Source organism: Ischnura elegans, chromosome 2, assembly GCF_921293095.1.
Source record: "Ischnura elegans chromosome 2, ioIscEleg1.1, whole genome shotgun sequence".
NCBI lineage: Eukaryota > Metazoa > Arthropoda > Insecta > Odonata > Coenagrionidae > Ischnura > Ischnura elegans.
This window is the reverse complement of record NC_060247.1, coordinates 142,138,040-142,156,233: the sequence shown is the minus strand read 5'-3', so window position 1 is coordinate 142,156,233 and position 18,194 is coordinate 142,138,040. Positions and strand designations below refer to the sequence as shown.

The following is an 18,194-nucleotide window of genomic DNA, read 5'->3' as shown; positions in this document are numbered from 1 at the left end:
TTTAGTCTTGAAAATCGTCATTTTAAGCACGGATAATCGTCTTCATTGACCTAACACACTAAACTGAGGATGTTAAAAAGGATTATGCATGGATCGACTTGATCATTTAGCGCATTACTCAAGTGAAATTCCTAGAGTATCTTTCTGATACTATAGTAATGATAGATAGTTCTGAAAAATATCCAATCCTAAGTAAAAATCTGTTCTGAAAAATATCCAATCCTTATAAGGATTGGATATTTTTCAGAACCATCCTATACATAAGAAATATGGCTCGGGTATTGAAGAAAAGTGAAGTGATTAAGTCGGCTTGCTTAAGAGAGAGAAAAATGAATGGAATTCTTGAAGAACTTGAATTCAATGAAGATTCAAGATCCATTAAAACGTTGATATAATTTTTTAATAGAAATTCCAAAGTTTCCGAAATCTTGCAATTTTGGTTGGAAAGTACTTACCACGTCACACAAGTGTGTAGCAAAAGGTAATTTTCTGCAGGCAGTAATACTGTAACATGGAGACGTCAAAACCTGAATAGTTGGAACCCGTAGAATACAGTGCAACCTCGATATAACGACACCCCACGGTGCACTAATAAACACTCGCTATAGCGAATTGTCGCTTTACCGGAGGTGGAGCAAATAATAGCCAATATACCTGTTGCGAACAGATATACAGGAACAGGAGTGGTGCGGCGACAGATAAGCATCTATCCGATAAACGTAAGCATAAATCCAGACGAAAGGCGATGTTTTTTTGTATCACTAAATTTTCTTACTCAAATAACGACTAACTATTCAAACAATTTATAAGCGCCGCACTGAATAAAAATCATGCAAAACATTGTTTCGTCAATCATTATATTTATCGAACGACAGTTTACCACATAAATTTGAGACTGAGCACTCCATTAACTTCATTTCTAACAGATCGCTAGCAATTACAGAGGTTAAGGAGTCTTGATGAAAGTCTTCCGGCGGTGAAACCCTCGCTATGGCGAGAGCCAACACCGAAAGGGTCTCGTAAAAACGAATTTTTTAACACGCTCATTATAGGGTCAATTGACGGTGCATCGGCTATATCTCGTAATAGCGGGGGTGTCGCTATAGCCCGTACTCGCTTTAACGAGGTTCCACTGTAATTGGTTTTTCTGCTTGAGAATTTGAAAGGACCAAATATTACATGACTCATATACGTTGTATGTAATCTTTATTATAGCTGTGAAAATTACTTTACTAAGAGCTCTCCCTTGTAGTTTGGATACATATATGACTTAAATGGTCAACATATTACTTGGGGTTAATTAATTTCAACAGTGACTATGGAACTATTGATGACAAATTAATTTTCATTCATCTCCTACTTCTGACAATAACCATCAATGATCCTCATTATATTTTCCTTCTTACATTAGGCTAGACATTCATCATCGAAAATTAGAGTAGAACATATTGTAGTATGCACTGCTGTATTGCCTGGTTCAGAAATTATCATACTCGACTCGTTACTCGCAAGTTATTTTTAAATCGACTCAAGATCAAAAAGTGCTACTCAGACTTCCCTATTATCTTCCGAAGGAGAAAATTCAGACTAGGGAGCCTGTGACAGGTATATGGTCAAGATAGAGTGATGCATTTGGAAAAGTACCCTAAGTTACCATAGCAAACACTGTTGAAGCTGAAGTGGAAGCTTATTTATCAGAGATGAATGCACCACCAAAGTCCTTCCCTGGGAAATACTGGAAGACTTGTATATCGTACCTAAGGCAGAAAGTATTAGCAAAAATGTTTCTTGCCATACCGCCATCCACTGTGTTCAGTGTAAGACTTTTTAGTTCGGCAGGAAAAATATGTGATGTAAAACGCAACAGGCTCTATCCTGACAGAGTGAAGATGCTTTGCTTTCAGAGCAAAAATTTAAAGTCTGTAAAAGGAGACTAAATTTGTGAGACATCATTGATAATGATAAGATATTTTCAATAAAAAATAGATATTAAAGGAGATACTTTTATTTTAAATTTAAGCATGAGAGCCAATATTCTAAAGTAATACCTATGAGGTGACACCACTTTTCAGGTATGTTCTGTTTTGAAATTTAGGTATTATATTTTAATTACATAGTGATGATATGAAAGATGCTTTTGTCAACTGATTCTTTCACAGAGTAATAATTTTTTAAGTGGTTATCTTGTTGCCTGGAATTAAGTGATATTTTTCATGGAGCACTTGGCATCAGAATTGATGGAATCGTTATCGGTAGAATCGGAATCGAAATGTCAGAATCGGAATCGTTAAAATTTTGGAATCGACCCATCACTACTTGAAGGTCAACCGATTACGTGTTGTGCAACCGATGAGTGCTCCCCACTCCTTTTTTTCCCCCTTTGTGTGCATCGATACGCCTTCTTCCACCTCAGAGCATATAAAAGCCGGGTGCAACCGTAAGAAAGAGGCCTTTTTCTGTGCTGATTATTAAGAGTGCGGTTGCTTAAAAAGTGTATCGAGCAAATAAGAGACTTGAAGACAAAAGAGCAGTAGCTCTACGCAGGAAGACAAGGCAAGCCGGACAATCAACGCTTAGATCCTGAAGTGGTCGCCAGGAAGATTCCAGGGGCAGCCAGGCTGCATAAATTGCCATTCTCCACGAAATAAGGAGACTGCACCAAATAGACGAGCCTGCGTCTAGCTCGAACCACGGCACCAAGGAACGGAGTCATTCAACCGTCATCCAGATCACGTAACGTCATATTGCCCTGACCCCCGTGTGATACCACCCCTGAGTCCGAGCAATTGTCCCGGTCCACCTCAATATGCAACCGTCAAGGCGGCTTGATTACTGCACCGATGCCTCAATGATTTGTCTTCAACCTGATTATTATGTGTGTTCAGCATTAATCAGCAACAGAAATTAGATGCGTTTAAGGAATGCACTTTATTACCTCCCAAATGTTGAATATGTAACTAAAAGTAGTAATTGAATAAGTCCACTTAACAGTATGATTTTTGGTTTCTGTTTAAATAATTTGTTCAAATAATGTAAGTTCAATAGCAAATTCCATGGTCAAATCAGCATTCATCCACTCATCACTAAACCTATCATTTTCACTCATCGGGGTCAAATTACATGTACGGTATTCTTTAATCTTGAATTTATTTTTGATTGTTAGCTGAATGAAAGGACCTTGCTATTCTTTGCTGTCCCCATGAAACCTGTTTCCCCACCCTCACCTGCCACCGAGTCGTCAATCGCCGTATTTCAACTCGGGATCTCTTCACCACGAGATAAACTGCAAGCGGGAATCCCCCTCATATATTTTAATAAAATAAATCTTTTGGTACATTATCCTCGGTGGCAACGGGTCGGGATGGTGATTTTTCGCTTGTGGGTGGTTTTCATGGTCTTCATCAGGGCAACTGATGGATGGATGGACTGCATTACATAACAGACCATAAAAATATGATCAACTACTAGTGTATTTTATGCCTGAAATAAAATTCTCTTACCGAGCTAAAATCCACCACTTGTGTCTCCATAGCTTATGTAACTTCAAGTGAGCCCACTCGGCAAATTAGGAGTCATGACAAAGAGCTAAGTCAATATTCTGAGGTCGTACACATTGGCCTGTCCTTGGTTAAGATGGAACGTTTAAATGCTATGACAACATTTATATGGACTGCTCGGTAGTACTGGGATGTGTAAGGGAAATCACCACAAACAAGTGTATACTACACTTTGATGCTTTATGTAAAAAAAAACACAGGATGGAGGGCTCTTAGAGTAATATACTCCAGAGGGAAACTAGCACCCCATTCATAATTCAACATGAATCAATGAAAATCACATTTACGAGGTGTGCCCAAAATGTATCCTACATGCATTCATATTTTTGCACCAGAGCTGCCTAGGCAGGGTACAAGCATAACCAGTGGTCCCTTACAAACTCCCTGAATGGTGTGGTCATCGGCTAAACCCTTCACCACATTGCATATTGTTGAAAATGGTGGAAAGAACAGATCAACGAATTTGCATCAAGTTTTGCTCCAATCTGGAAAGAGTTGCATGAAGATGATTGAAATGATAGAGAAGAGCTTAGGGGACAAAAGTATGGGCATAATACAGAATAAGGAGGAGTGATACAGGAGGCGTAAAATGACCGCACATCTGTTGACAGTGACCCTCATTCTGGCTGACCTCCACCGACTGGAAAACATCAAGGGTGTGTGAAGTTGATTGTCGACTGACTGTTTGTGAAGTAGAAAATGATCTCAGAGTACCAAAAACTACTGCTAGTGAAATTTTGAACATGATTTTGCAAATGACTGTGCGCAAAATTCATTCTGAAATTGCTCAAGACCTTCTCTCTAAAATAGCTCAGGACCACTTAGAAAATAGTCATTAATGATGAAAATGTCGTTGAGAAGGCTATTACTTGTGATGAATCTAGGGTTTATGATTAAGATCCTGAAACTAAACAACAACGGCAGGTGTCCTAACACCCCTCTGCCACACCCCTTTTAGGCGGCTTGTGGGGTATTATGTCGGTACACCCATGTCTCGTATAGCGCAATTTCGATTAGCGCAATTTCGATATAGCACAAATTCGTTCCTCGGGGAAACATTGCAACGCAGTGTAGCCTAATCAAAAATCTTAAACGCTCTTGTGATAAAACGTGAACTTGCGCTAAGTACACACGAAATTTCTATCATTTTACGCATACAAATATTATTGCTAGCCTCAAATCTTCTTTTTTGTTTATATATTAATTGAAATCCATTGCTGTGCAATGGCCAAAAGTATTACTCGTCACTGGGTCCAGATAGCCGGCCTACCGAAGTAATTTATCTCGTCTCCTTAACAGAATGATAATAAATAATTTAGATCGTTAATTAAGCGTGGGGCTAGTGAAAATGATTTTTTTTTCAGCAATACGGTTAGAGACATATTTTTGCCGTCGTAGGTTACCGGGCGATTGACTTCCAGGTAGAGGGTCTACACTAAAGCCTTCAAGGTCATCGGTATTCACGGGGGAGAAATGGAGCGGTGGCCGAGTTGCGCATGAATAGCATCAACACATAAAAGGGTCCGCTATAGAGTCTCAAACACAATGGCTTCGTTCACTCCCCGCAGTCGTAGGCCTTCTGCGTCTCAGGAATACAGTTCAGCAGTAGAAGGTGATTTAGATAGAGCCATACAGAGTAAAAACCAATAGAATATGGCAAAAAATAGGAATGCGTGTAGAAAAATCAAGAATTTATCTAGAAAAACTTTAAACCTAGAAGAGGAATTGAAAGAGGTCAATTGCTTTGAAAATGGAGAGCGTCAAAGCGATATTGCGCGGAAGTTTAAACGCACGATGCCTTATTCTGAATAAAGACGAAGTTAAAACATCAGTGACCTCAGCCGCACCAACTTCAACCAAGCGGTCTACACATACGGAAAGTTCATAGAGAATCAGTACAAAAAGACGAGAGTGGTAATCGCTCCGAGACATTTAGTGAAAGCTCCGGTTGGTTCCAGAAATTAAACGGCAAGCAGGTATTTTCAGTGCGGCGATATCAGGTGAATCTGCAAGTGTTGATAGCGCAGTCACCGCAACATTTTCTGATGAACTCCAAGGTGTGATTGGAAGTGGCTCCTTTCCCCTTAAACTAGTTTTTAGTGTTGACGAGACGATATTCTTTTGGAAAAGAATGCATTCTCGTTCATTCATTTTCAGGGAAGGAAAACTTGGATCAGGTTTCAAGGCATTTAAAGACTGTTTCACGTAGATGCTAATGACTCGGAGGACTTCAAATTAAAATGATTTATCATTCATAAACTCCGCTAGCCATGAAATGGCATTCAAAGTAGCATTTCCCTGTCATTTCGATGAGCGACAAAAGGGCCTGGGTGACACAATAGTTGTTTTTAGACTAGTTTGAAAAATCGTCAACTGCCGGCAATGCATTACGATCCCCTGAGATAGCAGATGTTAGCCCACCCGCACGACAGGAGGGAATTTCAAAAGCACGTAATAACTTTTTAAACGTGAATAAAAGTCTTTGAATGCGTGCATACTATCTTTAAAGATGTTTTAAACTATAAACATTTATATAAATAATGTTTTCTAAGGCTTTTTATAGGAATATAGATGTTTTAGAGGAAATTCAATACCCAAGACCAATGCTACCAGGAACGCATCCCTATCTTCCCAATGATAAAACGCTCTCGTATAACGCAAATTCGTATAGCGCAAAGACCCCGAGGAACGCATCCCTTGCGCTATACGAGACATGGGTGTATAGACGTTGAATAATCTTCACAGTGGAAGTGTCCAGACGAGCCATGGCCAAAAAAAGCATGTCAAAGCCACGCTGAAGCAAAAGCAAAGTCGAAGCCATGTCAAGTCAATGCTGATTACTTTTTTCTACTTCGAGAGTGTTTTGCACAATGAATTTCCTCAGATGGTCATAAAAGAGGTCAGATGATCAACAAAGAATATTCTGCAGAAGTTCTGAAAAGAAGGTGTGATGCCTTGAGAAGAAAACGACTGTGTTTCTCGTCAAGTGGTGACTGGCTTCTTCACCACTTCATCATCATCACTGGTCAACAATCCTAGGATTGGTTTGACGCAGCTCTCCACTCAGTTCTCCTATCAGCCAATCTTTTCACTCCTACGTATTTCTTCTCTAACGGCTGTAGTACTGCGATGTGGAAGGCAAGGGGAAACCACCACATTATCATCCCGAGGAGTCACAGCTACTCCACTCAATTTATATAATGACTCACCACTTCACCAGTGCATTTATTGAACCTTGCCCAGCAATTTTTAGCAAAACACAATATTGTACAGCTTTGCCAGCCTCTGTACAGTCGTGTGACATAGCTCCCTTTAGGATGTTCCCAAAATTGGAAGAGGCATTCAAAGGAAAACAGTTGGACAACATGGAAACGATTTAGATTAATGCGACACACGAGCTGAAGGCCATTCCAAAATCTGCATTCAAGGATTGCTTTTAGAGTTGGAAGCACTGCTGGAAGCATGTGGTCCAACCACATGGGGACTATGTACTTTGAAGGACGCCATTGCCAAGATGATGAAGATTAGCACCAACGTGGAGATATGAACACATGTCAAATTCTTTTCAGACACATCTCGTATTGCCGCAAAGGCAAAACAATTTTCAGTAACTGATATCGAGCCATGGACCTTTGATTCCCCGGAAAGCTAAATACATATTTACATTCTCACACACAATTTCCCACTTGGTTAGAAAGAAAGGTATCACATTCATTTAAAGTGTTCTGAGAAGGATAAATCAATGTAAGCACACCCTCTGCAAAACACTAGAAATCAGATGACAGTAATAGACAAATAATACCAAAGAGTCAACGAAAACTTAAATGATTAAATTCCATTATGTTAATCACTAATGAATAGGATAAAACTCAAGGCATTAGGGAAGTTCACCCCACATCCTAAATAACACAAAGGGCTATTTGTCTCAAGTCCCTCTTTCATGCTTCTATACTTCTGTCTCCATATCTGGAATGGGTACATACTATCTAATGACCATTGACACATCACTGCAGCATGCTTAATGCTTCAAAACAAGGTTGAGAAAAACTGACCAATATGAGATGACGTTCCCCGTTAAGGAAATTTAATAGTTGGCTTTCTTGACTTTCATATGGATAGGCTCCAGAATAAACCGATACACTGAATAAAGGAAATTGAAGACGATTCGAAGTTCATGCACAGCAAAATTCACAAATAAAAATGATGCCACTGGTTACGACTGGAAAAAAATTTCTGCCCAAAGTTAACATTTGAGTTTCAATATTACACTGATACGGTTGATAGGACACAAAAATTAAGAGGAGAATCATCATTGATCATATATAGGAGGAGAAAAGATGTAGCATTGAAAAACTCACTCTGAAGAAGATATGCTAACTTCTGAGAGTCGGTTATGTTCAGATCCAGATGTACTTCGGTTGAAATTCTTCCTCATCACCACTGACTGCGGGATTTCAAACTTCAAATCACAGGTCTGAGAAAAGAGAAGCAAAAGGTGTGAGCCACACTCCTCAAACACACTTGGAAAGGCACAATTACGATTGAGAGCAAATCCCCATCTATGCACATGATAGCCCTTCATTCACCCACACACACCAGAAACCAAATACGAAAATCACATCAGCAGCACTTACTAATCGTCATGAGAAAAATTCCCCCTAGAATGGAAATCAAACCATGGACCTTTGAGACCACTGTGCAGACCACTATGGTATCCATGCTCCTTAATTAATTCCCATGGCAATTTTATGTACTGAGGCACACGAATTAGGATTGAAATACACCACGTATCAGATGCAAGTAACTCATTGTAGTCAACAACCTGCAGTAGTGACAATATGGTACATTTCTTTACTAACTACATAGTTACTTCAATGGAGTCCACTTAAATGCTTTGACTGAGCGCACCTTGGACACTGCACATTTTTACTCTAAAAATGCATTTTCATCAGCTCCCGCAACAATAAAAGCTATTTCTTACCATGAACAATTGAAAAACTAAGAGCTCAAAGGGTAATTGTAAGAATAAAAGAGCCAAAAAGCTTTTCCAACACAATGTTAACAAATCTTTTCAATTATCAAAAAAATTGAGATAAGATAATTGCTAAGATATATTTAATGCATTGATCGCATTTCAATTCAGAAAGTCCGCTCATTTAAAAAGAAGTATTTTCTATCAGGCTTGTGACTTTTTCAACTTAGCATTGTCTTGAGATATGGCTACTTTTTGTCCAAAAATTGACAAGGAAACAGGCACAAGCCAGACATTGGTGCCAGTAAAAAGGGTCCATTCTATTTTCTTAGGCTGAGCACAGTACGCATCTTTGCAGAGGCAGCTATTCAAAAGTTGACAAACCTTCTTTCCATATTTATGCTCTATGTTGGCTCTCATTTCATTGAAGCATTGCTCCAACCTTTGATGGAATGGTTGCAGGGATTGTGGGGCTCGCTGACCATGGAGCTGAATGCCTATTTCCAAAAGAGGAATCTGCTCCGCAATCAAGTTCTTCAGCTTCTCAATATTCCTCTGATCTTCAGGATGATCAATTGCATAGTCAGCAGTAAAAAATGCCTGCAAAGGAGGTCATTGAAGCATGAATGTTAGTGTACTTTCACATTTACAGTAATGATCCAATATAAAAAAACTGCACATTCGTAGCCTCGTTTTATTTGATGATAACAAAAGCAAGAGACAAAGATCATCGCTTAAATGCGTATCATCCTTTGGCCATTATTCATGGCTATATAAACAATCTAAGAGAAATATGGTGGGTAGGTACTTGGGAATCCTATGGCCAAAGTCATTTCACAGAGAGAAAGAGAAGAGCTGAGAGACCGAGCATTGGCATTAAGGGGATGTTCAAGCATTAGATAGGCACCATCGGGGGAGAAAGGAGCTTACAAGATTGCATACTTTTGCTGAGAAGTGGTTGGGAGGGGGGCAGAGTACTGCTTATGTGAGACAGGAAGGTCTAGTTGTTCTTTAGAAGTGGGGAGAGGAGGTGTGGTCGAATAGAGCATATCATTAGTACAGTCTACAGAACACCCAGATAATATATATACAGTATAAGCGCGTGTAGGAGGAGCACCTTTTTTCCCAGATATTGCAGCCGAAAATGGGGGTGCGCCTCTTACACAAAATTCTTATCTTCCCCCCTCCCCTTTACCGGTCGCAAGTCCAAGGGGAACTGAGTGGCCTTGGTTTTCAGCAAGAGTCAGTCATCTAAAACCCAATGTCAAAAACAAGCGGCAGGCAGGGGAGTTTCTCCCTTAGTGACGTATTTCTAAAATGCTCCCGTTTGCTTTTATTGCTTGTAACTAGGGATGAGTCGATTCCACTTTTTTTCGATTCCGATTCCAATTTCGATTCCTTCAAATCGATTCCCGATTCTCGATTCCGATTCCATCGATTCTTACTCCTTATGGCAGGTGGGATTTTGATTTATCTGTAGCATCGCTGTCATTAAACTTTAAGAATTGAATGGAATAAAATAACTAGGGATGGACGGATCCAGGATTTTTGGAGCCAGATCTTTCGAATCGGATATTTTCGATTCCAAATGCATTTTCGAATTCCTGCCATTAAACAAAGTCATTATTCAAGTTTATTGCGGGTACATACAATCAATGGAATGCTTTTTAGATTTTCATACTCATTTTTATATTTTTATAAATTAAAAATTTTTTTATGGGCTTTCAAGTTGATTTTTAAAAACATCTTTACATACTCAGGGTCTAAACTGTTACGCTTGGGTTTGGAAATGAAAATAGGAAAAATCTTAGGATGAACCACTGACCAGTAGCGTAGCGAGAGGACCCCCCAAAATATAAAAACACAATTACTTACCTTCATAAAAGGAAACAAAATATTAAAAATCATGAATTTACAAAAATGAAAAAAAAAAGAATCTCTGAAAAATGAAGTTTTTTCTATTATGAAGGGCGTTAAAATTAGTTTGAAAACCTCTCCTTTGTACCCTGTTGTTTAAAAATTTTCCCCCCTGGTTTTGGACCCCCCCTTAACAAAATTCCTGGCTACCCCCCTGCTATCGACTGAATTCAAATTTTCCTCACACGCGTTTCCCCCGAATTTTACTTTCTCATCGCATACGGACTTGTGTTTCATCCGAAAATGCTTCAGTATGGTGAGGTGGATTTAGCACATCCTCGCAATAATTTACGACATAGTGCACGCACACTGCATTCATTGGTTCTCCTGTTAATGGAAATGTTTATACACAATGAAAGACATTTTTATTGGTGCATCATTAAATTAAATTGCAACTGCGCAATCAGCAACACAATTAAAAGTATTTAAAACGGTAATAACGTCACGTGCGACGAGGTGCTCAACCGCTCAGCATGAGGAAGGAGTGGGCAGCAAAAGCGTGTAAAGGAGAGGTGGAGGGGAAGGAGCAGTGGCGTAGCCAGGAATTTCAATTGGGGGGGGGGGGGGGGGATCCAAAACCAGGGGGGAAAATTGTTGAAAAAACCGGGCACTAAATAATGGGTTTTAAACTAATTTTAACACTTTCCCAGAAAGTCACTCTCCTAGCATTTGTAGTCTAGAAACAGAGAATTGAAGCAGATAGGCCAAAAAAGGTAAGTTGGTGAGACGAGGTAGGGATGAAACACGCTTCAATTGTTTTCGTGTGATTTGATATTTTCCTTAGAAGACAATGATTTTTGGTCCGTGTGATTTCGGATGCGAAAAAAAACAACAGAGGCACGGGCTGATGGACGGCCGAGGGTGGTTTTCTGAAATCTACGACATAGTTACTTTTGAAATGCTGAAAATCCTGGCCACGGCTGAAATTCTACTTGCAACCTCTGCGAGAGCTTTCAAACAAAACAGTTCATGAGTAGGACAATAATCGCATGCGACGGCGCATTCGAAGAGAGAATCGGAAATCTTTCCACTCTTATGGGGCGTTACATTCACTGAAGCTATTATTTAAAATTTCCGATCCAGATCCGATGAAGGGCAATACCCGCGGGTATTTGGATCCGAGGTATCCGATCCGACCATCCCTAAAAATAACAATAGCCGCGGTGGCTACATTCTCGTTTGGCCGCGGTGGCTAAACAATAAAGCAGCGTTCATGGCGTCGATACATACCAGAGCAGCCTGGCGGGTGCGCGGTGGCGGCCGAACGCAACCTGTCGAGTCCGCCCGGAAGCCGCGGCGGCTTATGCCAAGCAAGTATCAACTTCCTCAAGGGTTGCATTGATGAAACTGGGCTATACAAACGCGAATGTGTCTGTTTTTTTTATTATTGACGCAGGCGCGTGTTAGTCTAAAAAGTTACTAATATAAAAAAACCGCTCTCAGCGCGTATTTACCTATAAGAAACTTTTTTCACAGAAAAACTCGCTCTCTGCACGTTTTTATTATCATCAGACTTCAAATATCATTCGAAAGTAAAAAATTATATTTCGATCTATTATACTTTAAAATTGGTGGTCCAGATGAATTCTCCGAATGTGATTCATAATCGTAACAATTTGATTTGCCGTGACCAGCGGTTAATAAAAGAACGGAAAACGCATGCGCTGCTTCCCGATCCCGTGGTTTCCAATTTTTTTTCTCTGAGAGTTGCTCATGAACACGAGGTATTTCAGGGTTCGTCGGTTTGTCGCTCTTGCCGACATTTTAATGTTTCCGAGGCCGCTTAGGTATGTTTGTCGCAGCACCCGCGTGCGGGGCGTATCCTCCGCGCGGGCAAGGCTGACACCGCGGCCGCTTAGGTGTGTGGCAGCATTTATGCCCCAAACTTATAGTCTATGCTCAAAACATTTATCTTCCTGGAATCGATGGAATCGGAATCGACTTTAGGCGATCGATTCTCGATTCCGATTCCGTGCCCGAGAATCGGTGGAATCGAGAATCGACATTTGGAATCGACTCATCCCTACTTGTAACCATTGTGCCGTCATGGCGGTACCTCAAAGGTGAACATGGAAACGATTGTGCGGGGTTTTTCGCTCCGGAGGGCGCGCTAAATTTACCACCACAAGTGGGCACCCCACAGCATTTATACTGCAAATAGTATTCGTATATCAAACGTAAGGAACGCGTAATTTTGAAGGACAATACCTGGTTTATAGTCAACATCTGTCTTGCCGAGTAATTTCCATTACACTAAGGACCTGATTTTTTAAAAATCATCTTCAGACGCTATTATGAGGATTATTGCAACTGAAAATTATATTGGAGTCAAAGCATGTGGTTTAAAAAATTCGAACAAGTGTGTGCATTGTTGGACTAAATGATGGATAGAAGAAATCGGAAATGCTTATAAGTGAAGAGTGCTGAAGGAAAAGTCGAGGGGAAGGAGCACACTCCCTCCGTCTTTCAAGCAACGAGGCTACAAGTGAAGGAGCAAGGGAAGAACACTTACGATCTCGCAGGCGACGTCGTTGCCTTCAAATCGAAGGAGTGAAGGTGCAGCAATGTGATATACGCAGTTTGTGTTGCCTGAAGTTTCCAGTCTGTCTCATCTTGTTTGTATGCGCTCATGCTACGTTTATCTCTTCCGAATTGGTCCCGTTTGGACTATGTTGAATATAAGTAGCCTTGTTGTGGCTTTAAATCTTTAGGTCGATAAATTAGAGCTTAAAAAACTTAGATGCTAAAGATATGCGTTGTGTTAGGTCTCATTCTTTTTTGAACCTCGTACGTGTCATACAATCATACAATTGCCGAAAGCTTTTGAGATATCTTTGAGTTCAGTAGGTGATTCTCCTAGCATTTGGCCTCCAGAAACTGGGAGAAGTGAAGCTGGTAGACCGAAAAAGGTCAGTTGGTGAGATTGGGTAGGGATGAAATACGTTTCGATTGTTCCCCATGTAACTTCATATTTTCCTTTGAGCCAAGTGATTTATGGTCTGTGGGGTCTCGGAAAGGAAAAAAAAAAATGGCAGGGGCATTGGCTGATGGCGGGCCGAGTGTGGTTCCCTGAAATCTATGACGTGGTTATTATCCTACGGCGCTGAAATTGCCCCGATTGTTGTTCAATCTCTTGGGAAGGTTCATGCTATGTGCCTGTTGTGTTTTGCCTTAAAATTTTCCACGGCTGCAATTCTATTGCAATACCCCTACGAGAGCTTTTAAACAAAATTGTTGGTTAGGACAAGCATTGTAGTGCAACAGCGTATGAGAAGAGAGGATCGGAACTCTTTCCACTCCCTCTCATGGGACATCGTTGCATTCACTAATGCACTGATTTAAAATTTCGGATTCAGATTCAATTTCTTTGACGAATTTGGACCCGGAGAATACGCTGAAAGACTTTATCCATGGATATTTGGATCCGAGGTATCTGATCCGACCACCCCTATTAACACGTTGACCGCCATGCCGGTCATACTGACCGGCCTCCGAGCGACTGTTTCAAGTGGATTTCTGACGCCGGAGTGACCAGAATCTCTTGTTAACATACGGGCCATGACCGTTGTGGCTTCAGAATATAAATATTTATTTTAAAGTAAAGTACAAAATCACATTTAATGTTTTATGATCCGGGAATAGTTAACAGAATGAAAAACACTAATGGCGTCAGAGGACATACCTACTAAAAACATCATGGCGGTCAACGTGTTAAGCATCATAAGGTTAAGACTACAAGTGAATACCTACATATCCCCGAGCACCATACATATCGTGTAAACTTAGCTGAAAAAATGTCACGCAAATTTTTAGTACGGAAAGAGGATATAATGATAACCGTCAAAAGTCCAGGCATATGTCTGCAACACCGTGAATTAGGATAAAGAAAATGCAGCAAAATTTTTTTCTTTAGCTTCGATGCTCAAATTAGGGGTGCGTCTCTTAAATGTGTACCTCTCTTACACGCGCTCATACAGTATCTATAGATGTACTATTTGTTAATAAATTCTAATGAAGTACTAAAATAGTATGTACACTTTTTAAAGTATTCATGTGACATTGTTAAATTAATTCTCTAAAAATAGTAAAAAAATATTTTTAATAAAGCAAATATAAAAATATGAGAAAATGTTCCTAAGAAATTGGGGTGGGGGAAGTGTTAGGAAAATGCTAATAGAGTTACTTACAAGGGTGGTTAACAAACGGACAAAACGTGCTTCCAAGCAATACTTGAACGCTCCCTAACCTGCTCATTATGAAAGGGACCCACTGTTTAACGGAGTGCTGTCCTTGTAGTGCCTGGCACTCATGTAAAATCTCCACCCCCAACATGACTCAAACCTGGACCCACCATGAAGGAGGCCCACACTCACAATCCTGCAGGGAAAGCATAATTTCTTCCTGAGCACTAATAGCGATAAAAACCATGCATCATGTTACAAAGGAGAACTTGCAAATTTTTTGGAAAAAAATACAGTAGATAGAGGATGACAAATCTTGCACAAAACAAAAAACCCGAGAGCTAGGTAATGCTTCGTTCTTGAGATAAAAATTCCCAAAGCTGTCGAAATTCTAATGGCACGAAAAACAGTCTTTGAAATGGCCAATTCGGGTGGGTCTGACGACTGCCATTCCAAGGGATCCAAGGCAGTGCCACAGCAGCAGTGGCCGCTGTTACGGCCGCTTCCTCGGGGACTCAGGCACAGCATCAACCAGGAGAGGGAGGCCGCAATGCTATGCCGAGAGCGAAGTGTTTTAACGATGCTTTCATGCGAACATCTGCCCTGCTTTAACTTCTACAACAGGAGGTTCTACTTCTTTGAATGATGGCATGACAGGAGAAATAATACACTAGCTCCGCAATATTTATATAGTTTACACAATCAGGTTTGACGCTACCACGTCGATCTCCCTTGGAATGTTGTACCCTGGATAATAACTTGGTAATCCGTTCCTGATTTAATTACATATATGGCGTGGAATGAGGACATAGTGAATTATTTCATCCTTCTACAAAGCTATATTCCCTGAGCAGGCAGCTCTCATGCCTTATCGGCTATAAAACCCTTGGAAGCAAAATTTTCCCAGTGAGGTATGTCCGTTTGAAAATGCTAAAAATTATAGATGGGTCAAATAGCAGATTCCTAGAACTTGAATATCGAATTCGAATATTAAATCATTGCTCGAATATTCGAATACCTCGAATACTAGAATTGTGCAAAGCATATTAAACGTACGTTTCTTCTTCTATTTCATGTGATGAATGTATAAATAAAAAGGTTTACAGTGGAACCTCAGTCTATCGTTTTTCAAGGGGATGGACGAAAAAAACGATGAATGCAGGAATGTCTGACTAGGTAGCCTATGCAGCAGGAAACCCAAGATTTTGGCGAGAAATTGTGATTTCCTATAAAGGATTCAAACAGGAATTTAGCTGATTAATGGAATATTTTAATTTTATGGAAGCAATTTGGGCATATAGTTGATTCAACTAACATCTCTTTCAAATATTGCAAGGGGACACACCATCTTGTGAAAAAATGATTGCATTCCGTCTTGGCATTTACACTGCTACGATGGATTTCTGTCTTATGTTTACATTCTTATCTACCAAACGTCATTTCAGCGGCACGCCCATCTGATACTCGGCTTCATCCAACTTCTTATTTTCAACAGGTAGCTCGCTTTACCCCCACTCCTACTGTCAAGTGCTAGTGGACAATCCAAGGCGTTTTGCAAAATACTCGCGCTTCTCCACCGGATATTCTTCTTCTTCAATTATTTTCAGTCCATCTTTGGAAGTTCTCACGAGATCAGCAGATGAATTCGATTTGCTAGCAGGGCGAAACCAAATATCTTGAGAAAATATTCCTTCTATAATATAAGGAGGCGCCACCACAATAGGAGCCTGACGATGCCTCCTGAGACGGGATAGGGAAGGAAGGGATGGGACGAGGAATCCTGCACCGTCTCAAAGGTAGGCGGGTCCGACCTCCAGCGAAACCAGGCAACAGCCATTGCTATTCTAACAATTTTGGAGGATTATCCTATGAGGAAGAATAATCCAACGATCAAATCGTTAGATCATAAATGCACACAGCGGTACTTATAAGAATATGTTTAGGAGGGGTGTGGGTGGAAGGGTGGAGCAAAAATTGGAACATTTATTACCTTTTCATAGTTGGCCACACCACCATTGACAGCTGCGTCCACAATTCCATTGAGCTTCAAACTCAGAGGATTCAAAGGCAGTGTCAGCGTTGTATCGTTGCGATGAGCAACAATTAGGTCTCTCAAAACCTTTTCCGTAGTCTCCATTGTCTCGATGGCATTCTGAAGGGGACTTATCTCGTAAGTGTCGGCAGATGTGACGGGGAACCACCTCAAGATGCCTGGCAAGGGGTATGACGTCACAAGCACTGTCCGTGCTAACCACAGGTTGGCAAACTCATTCTCCTCAACATTTGCAGTCGAATTGGTATCTCCCACGACACCAGCAGTTGACCTCCGAGCTTTGTTAGGATCTTTCCGTCTGATGGGACGAGAAAAGCGAAACTTCTGAACGTCATTCACACGGTGGTACCTGAGGATTTGATCACAAACTGGTTTTCCTGAGAAGCGTTTGCGCTCATCCATGACAGGATCAACCTTATTAATTTGGACATCTGTGATAAAAGAGTTAAGGTTTAGCATGATGATTGATTGGAACACAAGTAAATGAACTTACACATTATGGTTCACCAATGTGAACTAGGAAAACATACAGCTTCACACTCATTATCCCTCATAAGCAAAGCATGCCACCATAAAACTACTAAAACAATAAAAATTGTCAAGGATACACTGGTGAGGAGATTCTGTGATTTCATCTCCTGGAGGAGTGAGTTTATTCATCAATTCAGCATTTGGAAGCTGGTTCAGAGTCCGACTGCAGAAATCACTCAACCTTTCATAGGGCTTCCCTCGGTAGATGAACACCTGATGAATTAAGATACATATTTAAATGAAGCGAAAAATCATTTAATACTTCTAATAAATATCATGTGGAAGAGTGATGTAGAATCTAAGCAAAATCATAATGATTCATGTCACTCAACGTTGATTTACATAGTAGTCTTCCAGATATCGGTTTGAATAGATGACATGACTAGCTTCTTTGGAATTAAAAGCGACACATATTCATGTCTTTAAACCTAGTAAGTAAAAAATTACATCTTTGAGGAATTGATGTGTACCTATAGTAATTCTGCTAGACTAATTCATCAATTTTAAGTGTACTTAAAAATACCGTTAACATATAGGAAATAATCTAGATAGCATTGATATAGCTTTTGGCCTTTATTGCATTACATATTTTCTAAAAGAGGAGTACACATTTCCATATTAGTATAGGCAACAGAAATTAAAAAAAACCTTTGGCTTTGGCTTGGCTTAGAAAACCTTCAATGTAATAACCACTTACCAAGTATCAGCATAAAAACATCACCAGAAATCTATGCTTGTATAATTTCACAAAGAATAATTTTAAAATAATACTTCAAAATAGTCAGAAGAAGACTATAATTTGGTAGGTTTCACAAAGAGTAAGGCTTAGTATCAAATGTAAAGAGACCTTATTTACCGTATAAGCGCGTGTAAGAGGCGCACCATTTTTCCAAGACATTGCAGCCGAAAATGGGGGTGCACCTCTTACATTAACTTCTTATCTCCCCCCCTCCCCTTCACCGGTCGCAAGTCCAAGGGGAACT

General features: G+C 40.2%; 1 protein-coding gene across 11 annotated transcripts in view; it reads right to left on the bottom strand.

Moving 5' to 3' along the window:
- LOC124154723 (dedicator of cytokinesis protein 1) overlaps positions 1 to 18,194 on the bottom strand; it is a 186,885-nt gene that overhangs the window by 37,795 nt on the left and 130,896 nt on the right. For all 11 annotated transcript variants that reach the window (XM_046528607.1, XM_046528614.1, XM_046528611.1 and 8 more), the window contains 4 exons: positions 17,289 to 17,424; positions 16,618 to 17,111; positions 8,914 to 9,129; positions 7,916 to 8,031 (listed from right to left, as the gene is read on the bottom strand). In XM_046528607.1, coding sequence (XP_046384563.1) covers positions 7,916 to 8,031; positions 8,914 to 9,129; positions 16,618 to 17,111; positions 17,289 to 17,424 — 962 coding nt within the window. The remainder of the gene's footprint in view (positions 1 to 7,915; positions 8,032 to 8,913; positions 9,130 to 16,617; positions 17,112 to 17,288; positions 17,425 to 18,194) is intronic.